Raw genomic sequence first — 12,738 nt, forward strand, 5'->3', positions numbered from 1 at the left:
TTTTTTTTTTTTTTTTTTTTTTTTTTTGGTTTTTCTAGACAGGGTTTCTTTGTAGCTTTGGTGCCCATCCCGGAACTAGCTCTTGTAGACCAGGCTGGCCTCGAACTCCCAGAGATCCGCCTGCCTCTGCCTCCTGAGTGCTGGGATTAAAGGCATGCGCCACTACCGCCCGGCTTGTTGGTTTTTTTTTTTAAAAAAAACTTTTGAAAATTAGTTATCCTCGTTTTAGAGATGTATACCCATGGCACGGCAAAATAGATTTTATTTTGTTTGTGGAGAAGAAACGGAAAAGGAAATGCCCTCCCAGCTCCCCTTGAAAAGGCAAATCGAGAAGATCTGTGTGCCCTGTTTTCCTAGCACAGGGATTTTCTCTGCTGGAGTTACAGCACCCCTAGCCCAGTCACCTTCTTCATCCTCAGAGTTTCAACTGAAGCATCGCACACTGACTCCCCTGACTCCCTCTAACATAGCACACCCCTGTGCAACCCTTCTGCAATATTATGACCTCCTCAGTTAGCACGTCATGGCCTTGACCTCCTGGCCATCCTGCTTCAGTCTCCCTGCTCTGGGGTTGTAGTGGGCACCATCACACCCGGTAAATGTGTTTTCTTTTGATTTTTATAAAGAGTTTTCCAGAATCATCGATTCTGTGTGTATGGGTGTTTTGGCTGCATGCATGTCTGTGCACCACGTGTGTGCAGTGCCCGTGGAGGTCAGAAAAGAGCATCAGCTCCACCTGGACCTGGAGTTATCCTGTCAGGCGGCTCACAACCTCCTGTAACTCCAGCCCCTGCAGGACCCAACTGCCCCGCTGGCTTCTGCCGTTGCCTGCACCCGCATGCATATGCCTACATACCGTCAAAAGTCATAAAAACAAATATACAATTTAAAATTTAAAAATTAAAATTAAGAAATAAAAAGAAGCTGAAAAGAAATTATTTCCCCCCCCCCAAAAAAAAACCTAGTATAGTAGGAAAATGATTGAGATGAAACAGGACTCAAAGCTGGGGTGAAAGCCAGCACGGGGTGCTATGCTGCACCCCTGAACCGCCTGCCCTTCTCCCCACAGTGCGCCGCACCATCGTCAAGATCCCATCCACCCTGGAGGTGGAGGTGGAGGATGTCACCGCCTCCTCCCAGAACATCCACTTCATCAAGCCGCTGCTGCTAAGCGAGGTCCTGGCCCAGGGAGGCCCCTATCCTATGTCCACAGAGATCCTGGAGGTTCCTGAGGGCCCACCCATCTTCCTCAGTCCGTGGGTGGGCTCCCTACGCAAAGGCCAGAGGCTCTGCATCTATGGGCCAGCCTCACCAGCCTGGCAGGTTGTGGCCTCAAGCAAGAGCCGAAAGGTTCCCAGATACTTTATTCTCTCCGGGGCCTACCAGGGCAAGCTGAGGCGGAGGCCAAGGGAATTCCCCACGGCCTATGACATTTTGGGGGCTCTCCAGCCAGGCCGACCCCTCCGGGTGGTGGCCACAAAAGACTGTGATGGGAACGAAGAGGAGAATCCTGAATTTTCTTTCCTGGCTGTGGGCGATCGGCTGGAGGTGCTGAGGCAAGGCCAGGTCTGTGGGACCCAGGGCCAGGACATAGATGTCTTGATATGCCAGCGACTGAGTGAGGAAGTCGGGGAGGAAGAGGAGGACTTGGAGGAAGAGGAGGAGGTCGAGGACAAAGAACAGATTCTGCTGCCCCTCTACCTCTCTGGTGGCTTCGTGGAGGAGGTGAATGATGGGCGGCGCTACAGCCTAGCAGATCTCACCGCCCAGTTCTCCTTGCCCTGTGAGGTCAAGGTGGTGGCCAAGGACTCCCGGCACCCCACTGACCCTCTGGTCTCCTTCCCGGGTCTGCGGCTGGAGGAGAAGCTCACAGAACCCTATTTGGTGGTAGGCCTGGACTCCCAGCCAGAAATGTGCTTTGAAATCCCTCCCCGGTGGCTGGACCTGACCGTGGCAGAGGTTGCGGGGCAGCCAGGCCAGGTGGCTAGGCCACTCTCTGTCACTAGGGTGGAGGAACTATCAGAAGCCTTCTACTACAATCTCCGGAAGCTGCCAGCCTCGAAGAGCCAAGCTCCCCCGCCCAGGCCCCCAAAGAGCAAGGGTATAAGCGAGCGGAAGCAGAGCGTACAGAGCTGCCAGGAGATCGGCGTGAAGGTACGCCAGGAGGATGACGACGTGACGGTAAGCACAGACCCTAAGGGGGGGGGGCGAGTGGGAGGGGCCCCCCCAGAGGAGCCCCCTGTGGTGCTCACCCTGGGTCCCTTCCTTGCTTTCTGCCTGCCATGATTCTCTTTCAACTGTACTGAACTTGCAGCTCATCAAGTTCTGATCTTTGTACCAGTTATTCCCAGTCAGGCCTCATAATCCTGGAGTTGGCCTTATTATCAGTATTTTATCATTGCAAAAATGAGGATTGAGACTCTGACATGCCCCCGAGAGGTTGGACATTCTGGCCCTGAGTTCCTGGTCCTTTTCCTGTCACCTTGCGCCACTCCCAAGTGGAGAATCATCTTTTCTTTTTCCAGTAACTCTTAGGATGGCTCCTGTCCTTGCTTGTTTTCTGTGGCTGTGATCAAACATCCGAACCAAAAGTAGCTTGGAGGGGTAAGGTTTTAGTTCACAGTTTTAGGTGATAGCCTTTCACTGCAGGGACGTCACAGAGCCGGGCTTGAGACAGCTGGCCATACCATGTCCAGTCAAGAGGGAAAGAATCCGATGCATACATACGGCCTGCTCGCTTTCTTGCTGACTTTCTTTACTTTCATACAGTTTAGAGTCCAGCATAGGGAATGGTGTCACCCACAGTGGGCTCTGTCGTCTAATCCTGGTGGGTAGTCAAGAAAATCCCCCACAGAACATACCCACGGGCCAACGTGATCTAGATAATTCCTCATCAAGACTCTCTTCCCAGGTAATTCTAGGTGGTGTCAAATTAGCAGCTAAAACTAACCAGCATAGATCCTAAATCTTTCTCTGGTTGCCTGATGGTCACAGTGTTGAAACCTTCAGTGGTTCCACATGGCATCAGGGTCCTTCATGAATTGATTCCGGTCTGGAAATCAGTCTGGCTGGCCTTCCTGGGCCACTCACCCACCTCCACTTTGTACTCCCAACTTCAACCACAGAAGAAGGGCTCTGGGTTGACCATGGGTCTAGTATGGGCCACAGAGTTGAGGTGACCCAAACTAGACATATACTAGCCCCATGGCCCATCATCATTGCTCCTCCTTCAGGCTTGGGGAGAGCTGGCTCCGTTCTCTTTGTCACCTTCCTGCTGTGTCCATAGCTTGGAGACATGTCATTTTCCAGCCCACTGTACTGTAGTCTCTCTGCCTAAAGAGAGCTGGGCAGGATAAGGGGGGCAGAGAGCAGAAGTTCCGTATCTCCAAGGCTGGTAGGCACTGCTGAATGAGCCAAGGGAAATCAAAGATGGAAGAGTGGGGATGCAGGCTCACGCTGCCCCTCTGAGCATCTTTCTTAGTGGTAAACCCAAGAAGACTTCCCCCACAAGCCCTTGTGGTAACCATTTCCTGTTTGCCTGTAGCATATTTACTTGGTAGCTGACTCCACCTATTCTCACAGTACCCCTCCCCTGCACACCCCCTCAACATTCTCTTTACAGCTGAGATAACAGGCCAGCCACCCGAGCTCATAGAGCCAGGAGGATGACAGGGCTGGGTTTGAACTGGCCCTGACCGCTCTGCCTGAGTGACCTATTCAAAGCATGCTTTGTGAACTCAACAAGCATACTGTTTTGAGACCACGGGAGGCCTGAATTTATTATCATGTAGTCACGTGGCAGTGGAAGTTAAAAAGATAAGTCCTGAGGATTCTCACGAGGGGATCCTGTCCGTGAGAAGCCAGGCTCAGCAAAGCAGGGCCAGTGGCCAGAGCCCGGGGCACTGTCAGGAAGCTCCATCTCATGGGCTTGACTGCTGATTCTTGGACCCTTTCTGATTTCTAGTTTTTTGGATTGTTTTTATCTTGTTTTCCTGCTCAGTCTCAAGTTATAGGACGACGGCAATCCTACCCACAGTCTGAACCCAAGGCGAAGACCTTGGAAGACCTCCCCAAGGACCAGTCAAATCTGTACAGCAAGATTCCTATCCACAAGAAAGACCTTAAGTCCAAAACTCAAACAAAGAATTCAGGTGAGTCCTTTGGCACATCAAGCCCCTCTCCCGCCTCTGCTGGCTCTGCCAGGGGACCCTATTGTGGTCCTAGTTTGAGAGAGAGCCAAGCTTGTATAGAGTGGCTCAGGTGGGAAGGCCTCTGGTCTTTCTTCCTAGACTCCACACCCTAGCAATGAAATGAGTCCCGTCCTAGATAGTGTCCTCCTATGACAATCAAGGACAGCAAAATGACTGCAGGATTCAAGGAAAATGAACAGTGGTGTCTGGGCTGTAGAGTTAGGCCAAGCCCTTTCCTGAGGAAGCTGAAGAGGGGAAGGAACCTGCCTAAAGACAAAGATTCTGCATAACCCAGACTTTCTTTTCTTCTTCAGCACTGGGCATGAAACCCAAATCCCAGAGCATGCTTGGCAAATATCCTACCATGTCACCTCCCCTGCCTGACCCAGATATGGATGACCACGACTATGAAGAAATTTGAACCCTTTCAGAAAGTCATCGAAGTGCTGGGGCAGCCACACTTCCCAGCCGCTGCTGCACAGGAAGCTGAGATAACAGCTAACTCTTGGGAGACCCGGGGCAGTCTTCAGGGACTCAAACTCAGATGGGCATGGATTTGAAATGGGACAGAAACTATTCCCACCTTGCTGTGGAATAATCCTTCTGTACACCCTAAATATGCATTGCTCTCATTGATTAATAAAACGCTGATTAGCCAGTAGCCAGGCAGAAAGTATAGGTGGGACAACTAAACTAAGGATGATGGGAGAAGGGCAGAGTCAGGTGTCACCAGCCAGACACAGAGGGAGCAGATGAAAGTCCCATGCTAATGAAGATACTGCCATATGGCAGAGTGTAAATAAGGAATACGGGTTAACTTAAAATATAAGAGCTAATTAGTAATAAGCCTGAGCTATTGGCCAAGCATTTATAATTCATATAAGCTTCTGTGTGTTTCTTTGGGACTGGGCGGTTGGAACAGAAAACCTCCAATTACATGATCACCATTGAGTTCCAGATTCCTGCCTCTGCCTGGTCCCCAGAGGTTGCATGTGAACTTCTCAGTCTTAGAGTTTTGGTGTTCAGAGAAGCCATTTAAGTTCTGTTCACTCCTGTGCTCAACAGTTGTTCCACAACTAGGCTCAGAAGAATCAAAAGCCAGCAGCTTCAGCACTGCCTGCCTTCTGGTAAAGGGAACTCAAGTCTTCATTGTTCCACCCAGTGTTTGCCACCTCCTTTGTCTGCTGTGCCACATCTGCGTCCAGGCTCTGTGCCTGGGGACAGACAATATTCTCATGTTTGTAGATTCCAGCTCATGATCAGCACATGGTAAATGGGCTTGTTCAAATAAATGTGAGAATTTGCTTCCAAGAACAAAATCTTAGGTAGAACTTAAGTTATCAAAATCTGTTAGTGGAACTAAGAGAGCTACTTTTCAAAGATAGAGGGACCAGAGAGATGGCTCAGTGAAGTTTCTCCCAGCTACATTGTTTTTTTTTAAAATTTATTATATATACAATATTCTGCCTACATGTATCCCTGTGGGCCAGAAGAGGGCACCAGATCTCATTACAGATGGTTGTGAGCCACCATGTGGATGCTGGGAATTGAACTCAGGACCTCTGGAAGAGCAGCCAGTGCTCTTATCCTCTGAGCTATCTCTTCAGCCCCATTAACTGCACTAAGATGAAACCATTAATCCACATTAAATACTAATCCTTAAGTTGGCCTCTCTCTAGTTAAGCTTAGTAAAATATTTTTCATGACACCCCATTTCCCACCTGCAGTTCTAAAATTTTTCCTGAGAGAAGGTTGAACAACTAGGTGACACTGGTAGTTTCTAAGAGCTTGGGCCATATTGGCGTTCCAATGTACTGAATACCTTGTACTGGACTCCCGAACACAGCTCTTCTACCTATACAGCAAAGCACAACATTCAGGAGGCTGGAATTCCACAGCACTCTCCTGCCTGTGCTCTGCCTCAGACTCCCAGTGCTTAGCAATTACGTGATCACTGAGAGCCATCAATGACCAGAAGTCAGGGCAGTCCACTGCAAGCCTCCTGATGCTCATCTCTCCGACTGCTAGCACCTAACCAAGTTTGGGATCTAATAAAGACACTGATGTGTATCTGCACGCACACAAGAAATGCAGGTGCCAGAGGCACTGGATCCCCTAGAACTGGAATTAAGACAGTTGTGAGCTGCCTGACATAGGTGCTTGGAACTGAACTCAGGCCCCCATGGAAAAACAGCAGGTGCTCTTTATCCCTGAGCCTTCTCTCTCTGTCTCCCTAACCCGTCCTCTTTGAGGTCAGTTTCCACTATGTAGTCCTGGCTGCCTAGGACCTGGTATGTAGACCAAACTGGCCTCAGAACTCAAGAGACCCATCTGCCTCCTGAAACAAGCCATTCAATTGCTAAGTTGTCATTTGAATTCTATGGAAAGATCCACCCTGGTAAACAGAAATTGGAACTATGTGAAAGTATCCTAACATACACCCCCCACTGGAACATGTTTTGTTTTTTCTTGTTCCGCTTAGCTGGCCCCTACCTACAGGCGTGGCTCGCCAGAGGGAAGTGCCATCTAGCAAACAGCCAGAGGTTTACTACCAACAATCAGGGTAAGAGCTCATTTAGCAGTGCTCCACGTTATGAACTCCATCCCCAGTTAGTTCCATCCACGACATCATTTACCTTTGACCTCTGTGAGCTCAGTCTCTACTACAAGAGCTTTCGTGAAGTCTTACAGCAGCTAACTCAGTACACGACCACACTGTCAGCACCAACTTTAGGGGTCCCTTTCTTCAGTGCTGCCATGGGCTGAGCCAGCCTTGTGGAGCGCAGGCAAGTGTTCCACTGCTGTCAGCTATAACTCTAGCCCAAGGCCTATTCACAATCCTCCATGGCAAGGCCACATACTTTGCCCATCTACAAGAAACCCGAGAAAATAAGCCTGGCGATCTGTGTTGGATCCCTGATACACAGCAGAAGATGACTGACTCTGTACACTGTAGGAAGAGAAAACAAACTCCAGCAAGTTGTCCTGGCTTCCACAGTAAGTCAATGTGAAAAACCAGCAACATCTCAAAAGCTATTACAATCAAACTGTTTTATTAAACATATGGACATTTATAATACAAACAATGCAGTGACACCTCTTCCTCTCTGCCCTCTGGTGAGGCCGCCTCGCTAAAACCTCATGCTCACTTAAACCTACTTTCAGCTGTGGGCAAGACAAGGGGAAGGAAAGTGCAATTTTGAAAGTAACACGATAGACTCAAAGCAGGAAGCAAAAATAGGCAGAAGGTAGTGGGTTCTTTTTATAGCCTTTGGCCCTAGCATCATTCATCACCTCAACAGGAAGCCTTTCAAGAACAGAAGCTCCCAAGCATGATGTAGTTCTGCCCAGCTCTCTGGGTTGTGTTTCTCTTTCAATCCCACCCATCCAGCCTGGAGTCCTGATTAGTTTACCTGGAATTTCTGTTAAGAAATCCCACCCTGGTTTACTTCCTTCTCAACTGTCTATCTCCTTTTGAACCTCTAAACATCAAACAACAAAACAGAACAGCAGTAAGTTTCACAAGGACATCAGATGAGAGCTTCTCTATGAAACTTCTGTCCTAGAAGCCACTGGCCAAAACTGCAGAGCTGGAGACAACAGATGATAGAAAAACAGGTCCAGCTGGAAATAGTTCAGGTATCCAATGAGCTCCAGTTACTCTGCGTCTGTAGATTTAAAGTGATCATCATCCACAGTAGAATAAATGTGCCCCTCGTTGCATAGAAAATCCACTGCTTGCCTAGAAGGAAAAAAAAGGAGAGCCCCCACATTAAAACCAACGCCTTTTGAATACAGCTAAACAAGCAAACTGTAGAGGCATCTCATTTGTATTTTAATAAATAAAGCTTGCCTGAGGATCAGAAAAGTAAAACAGCCACACTGGCCAGGCAATGACACACACCCTTAATCCCAGCAGTCACACTAGCTTGCTGTAAAAAACCAGCAGTAGTGGTACATGCTCTTAATCCTAGCTCTAGAGAATCTCAGTTTGAGATTCCTGGAGGCAAGATCGCCATCTTCCGACTGACATTGAGGTTAAGAGGCAGTGGCTGGTTGTTTTGCTTTTCTGGTCTTCATGTTGAACCCCAATATCTGTCTCTTGAGTTTTTATTACTCATGCTTCAGAAAACATCACTTGTTTTTGCATTTATTATCTTAATTAAGAATTATTAATTTTGTTCATGGAAGTCTTTTACAGAGAAGTCAATTAAACCCCAGGACTGAGATTATCCATGCAGACAAGGGCTACCAGGGCTGCCTCAGATCCTGGTCTCAAGTTTTTAGCCCACACAAGAACCCGAAGCCATATTCAGCCTGCACATGAAATCCCTACTGTACACAGGGTCTTAAGGCTCCCTTCCCTGGATTCAGACCCCAGAACCCCACACTGAAATGCTGTTTGCTCTGCCTGTGAGCAGCAGCAGCAAAGCAGAAAAGGAAGAGTACTCAGAAGAGTGTGAGTCCCCCAAATCCTCAGGTCCTCACAGACAGTAACACTCAGTGATCCTGGACCCCCTCACCAGTGCTGAGACGGGCACTATCTATCACTTTACAGCACAGGGATGGGAAACTGACCTGGGCATTTCTTTTCTATCCAGACCTACCACCACACATCACCCCCAAGACAGGGTTTCTCTGTGTAATAAACATTTCTGGCTGTCCTGGAATTTGGTCTGTAGATCAGGTTAGCCTCAAACTCACAGAGATCCACTTTCCCATGCCTCCTGAGTGCTGAGATTAAAGGCAAGTACCAGCAAAGCCTACAATTATTAAATGGGCTTTTGTTTTGTTTTGAGACAGGGCCTCTTTAAGCAATCATGGTTGTCCTGGAACTTGCTATATAGACCAGGCTGGCCTTGAACTCAAGACACAAGAGTACCATCTACTTAGTCCATCTAGTTCACTGCAATAGAATCAGGCATCTGGTGCCTGCATAGAAATCAGGGCAAAGGTGTAAGGATTACCCAATGCCTTCCAATCAGAACAAATCAGCAGGCAGTGAACAGCGCCACCTGCGAGTCCTTCTGAAATCTCTGCACAGCTGGTCAACTTCCCTCAACAGGCTGCAGCTGACAACTTTCCTTTTCTTTTGCTGTGTGTCTCACAGAGTCCAGGTTGGCTCTGAACTCTTGATCCTCCCGCTTCTACCCTTCAAGTGCAGAGATCACAGGTGAGCACCACCAATCATCTTTTACACAGACTTCTCATTATCAGGGAACTATGAACAGAGATAGCTACAACTTTGGACCTCTAGGTCATAGACAACAATACTTACTTGAATGAGGCTACAGGCATGTGCTGGAGCTGATTTCTGAGATCCTGGAAATTCAATCCTTCTGGTCTTGGGCAAGCCTTGATCAAATTCAGTACCTAACAGTTCAAATAAAGACTATAGCAACTGCTCTGGATCAGTTTATTCAAGTTAACCCGAGTCCCTAGAGAAGCAAAAGGAGGGGCTAAAGGGATGGCGCAGGAGGAGCACTTGCAGAGAACCTGGGTTTGAAGCCTCCACTAGTATCAGGCCATGTGGACAAACACACGCTCACACACAAGCATTAAGAGGGGATGGTATGAAATAGGCACCAAGATAACTTAGATCCTTTAGGAAGTAACAAAATAGAGGTCTGTGTTTTACATGAGAAACAGGCATCTTACCTGGTTTTGGACCACAGTGAGGCCATTTGCTGGCATGAAGTTATTCCCACTGAAGTTTCCTGGCTCACCCATTCCTGAGTTGCTGATAGATGGTCTCCCAGCTGAGACCTGAATTAAGAACAAGTTTAGAACATTAGAAAAGGCACCAAGTAAAATCTACTTCAAATAATTTGCTAATAAACAGCAAGAAACAATTTAATCAGTTTTCCTAGCAACTGTTTATATGGGCTGTAACAGGAAAACGCAGAGATGGAAGTCTTGAAGCACATGTCCCTCTCCCCTGAAAAGGATACTTCTGCTTCCTGATTTCATGCTCAAGCTATGATTCAACTGGGAACCACTCAAGCAAGCATTTATTATGAAACACCATGGGGAGAAAAAAAGAACACAGGCTTGCCTGCAGGTGCAGATCCCTGCCAGAGGCCTTGCCTAATGTGGAGAAGGCTGTGGTTTCAATTTGCAACACCATGAAGAAAAAGGGCAGTTGCTCCATCCTCTTTTTAGTAACTCCTTTCTCTGCCTACCACTACCGGGATAATCTCAAATACTCCTCTGAATGGAATCCTACCAAAGCCAGCAATGACATCTCAATCAGCGGCTCAAGTCCTTCAGTCTTCACAACACCTGACCTCTAAGCAGCAGCAGTGCCGACCACTCCCTTCAAATGTGTCTCTACCAGGCTTCTCACTCAGACTGTGCCTTCCCAGTACCACTCACTTGTCCTATCTCCACAGGCTAACAAGTTCCCCTCAGGATTCCACCCCAGACCCCTTTCTGGGCCACAAATCTTCACTACCGGTAGCCACCTAGGTTATCAGAGATTTATGGATTAAATTCTTTCCTTCCTCTCTAAGGCCGCTTGTCATTATAATTCACCTCAAGCAGCAGTCCATTAGCAGAACTAATCCATCTTTTGAGTCTCCAGTCTTTCTCTTTGCATAATTATTAATTTCTACCATCAGACCCCCCTCACCCCTCTGAACTCTAATCAATCCTCCCATTACTACAACCCACAAACCCCTCTAATCACGTCCTTCTTACTTGGAAACTTGAAGTGGCTCTTTCTGCCTATAAAAATGATATAAAACACTAAGACCAAGAACGCAGGACTTAACAGCTAGTAAGCAGTCAAAAGCTGTACTTTTCCAGCTGTTTCTCCCCCAGTCTACACAGCACACACTCACCTCACTCATTTGAGATCCACCTGCATCAACTTCTCACGTGCTAGGATGACAGCCCGACTCTGTCACCATGCAGTGCTACACTGCACTGACCAAGCCACGTTAGTCATCTGCTTCCTTCTTGGCGTTAGCGTGTGTATCTAGAGGCCAGAGGACACCTTGACCGCCATTCCTCACTTTTGAGTAGGGTTTCTCACTGGCTAGGCTGGTTGGCCATTAAGCTCCCAGACACCCTCCTGTTTTTGTCTCTCAGCATTGGGATTACAAGCACATGCCACATGTCCTGCTTAAACAGACAAACTTTAAAAAAAAAAAAACTATGTGTGTATATGTATGTATGTGGTGTATATACGCATGCATGCCACGACACGTATGTGGAATGCAGAGAACAATTCTCTCCTTTGATCATGTGGGGTGCAGGGATCAAACTCAAGATTGTTAGGTTGACCATTTGCCTTTACCCACCAAGCCATTTCATTAGTCCATGTTTTGCTCTTCCCCTACAGTTCTTGGGGTCAAATTCATGTCCTTAAGCACCATAACCAAGAGACAACTAGCCAATCACTTGGCTTCAGCTTTTGACCCATCCCCAACTGTAATAGCAACTGCTTTTCCCAATACACGTCCCTTCATCTACGCAGTGCCTGAGGAACGGTACACTCTGTAAGTGTTCTATCTACTGTACTGAATGACAGGGGCAAATCTATCATGTAAGGTTTAAAGCGTTAGGAGATTCCCCTGTCAACAAACCATCATTAAATGTCCACTGTTGAGGTGCTTTTATAATGTACATCCTAGAAGCAAAATGCTGTCTGGCTTGGGAATTTTCACTCAGCCTTCTTGGTACTGGATAAGAAAGAACACAAAACTCTGAAGAACACTCATTAGTGTTTCATTTAGACTTAAAAAAGCTCAGGAAGAAAATGTCCTGAGGACCTAAGAATTTTTTTTTTTTTTTTTCCCTTTTTGGGGGTTGTGGTGGTGGTGATGGTTGTGGTGTTTCAATATTCTAAATGTCAACAAAATAAAAGCCAGAACAGAATAGCCATCCATGGGACTGGAGAAAAGGCTCTTCCAGAGGACCTGATTGTCAAGTGGCACACAATTGCTTACAACTCTACTTCTAGGGGATCCCACGTTCTCTTCTGGCCCCTGAAGGTACCCTCACACACCATATACATTTACATAAGCACATGTAAATAAATACAAATCTTAAAAGTTTGCTTTCCCAAAAAAGGAAAAAAATCGATTGCAGCTCTTACCTGGTTGTTAGATTTGCTGAGCATCATATGTGCATTGACCACCTCCAGAATATGTGCAGTGAACTCATTCATGTCTTCCAGGGGTATGATCTTAAAGGCTACCAGGCTCTTTTTGTTCTATTAAAGAGGAAAATGCAAGCAAAAGACAAAAATAGTCAAGTAACTTTTTGGGCAAGCTACTGGCTTTTTCCTTGACTATATTTGAAAAACTGAAAGTTTTGGGAAAACGTCTGTTGTACACTTAAAAAAAAACTGTGTAGGGGACTGGAGAGATGGCTTAGTGGTTAAAAGCACTGGCTACTCTTCCAGAGGTTCTTAGTTCAATTCCCAGCAACCACATGGTGGCTCACAACTATCTCTAATGAGAGCTGGCGCCCTCTTTTGGTGTGTCAGCATATGTGGAGATAGAATGTTGTGTACATAATAAATCTTTAAAAAAAAAAAAAA

General features: G+C 47.1%; 2 protein-coding genes across 3 annotated transcripts in view; one reads left to right on the plus strand and one right to left on the minus strand.

Moving 5' to 3' along the window:
• The window catches only part of Themis2 (thymocyte selection associated family member 2), a 13,585-nt gene extending 8,734 nt beyond the window's left edge, over positions 1–4,851 (plus strand). The window contains exons 4-6 of the mRNA XM_050150326.1: positions 1,070–2,181; positions 4,001–4,151; positions 4,505–4,851. Of these exons, the coding sequence (XP_050006283.1) occupies positions 1,070–2,181; positions 4,001–4,151; positions 4,505–4,611 (1,370 nt within the window). The 3' untranslated portion in view covers positions 4,612–4,851. The remainder of the gene's footprint in view (positions 1–1,069; positions 2,182–4,000; positions 4,152–4,504) is intronic.
• Positions 4,852–7,226: 2,375 nt separating this feature from the next.
• The window catches only part of Rpa2 (replication protein A2), a 12,831-nt gene continuing 7,319 nt past the window's right edge, over positions 7,227–12,738 (minus strand). For both annotated transcript variants that reach the window (XM_050150506.1, XM_050150499.1), the window contains exons 6-9: positions 12,292–12,408; positions 9,849–9,956; positions 9,469–9,563; positions 7,227–7,932 (exon numbers count right to left, since the gene is read on the minus strand). In XM_050150506.1, coding sequence (XP_050006463.1) covers positions 7,848–7,932; positions 9,469–9,563; positions 9,849–9,956; positions 12,292–12,408 — 405 coding nt within the window. In that variant the 3' untranslated portion in view covers positions 7,227–7,847. The remainder of the gene's footprint in view (positions 7,933–9,468; positions 9,564–9,848; positions 9,957–12,291; positions 12,409–12,738) is intronic.

Source organism: Alexandromys fortis, unplaced genomic scaffold (assembly GCF_014885135.2).
Source record: "Alexandromys fortis isolate MF-2015 unplaced genomic scaffold, M_Fortis_MF-2015_v1.1 scaffold_26, whole genome shotgun sequence".
NCBI lineage: Eukaryota > Metazoa > Chordata > Mammalia > Rodentia > Cricetidae > Alexandromys > Alexandromys fortis.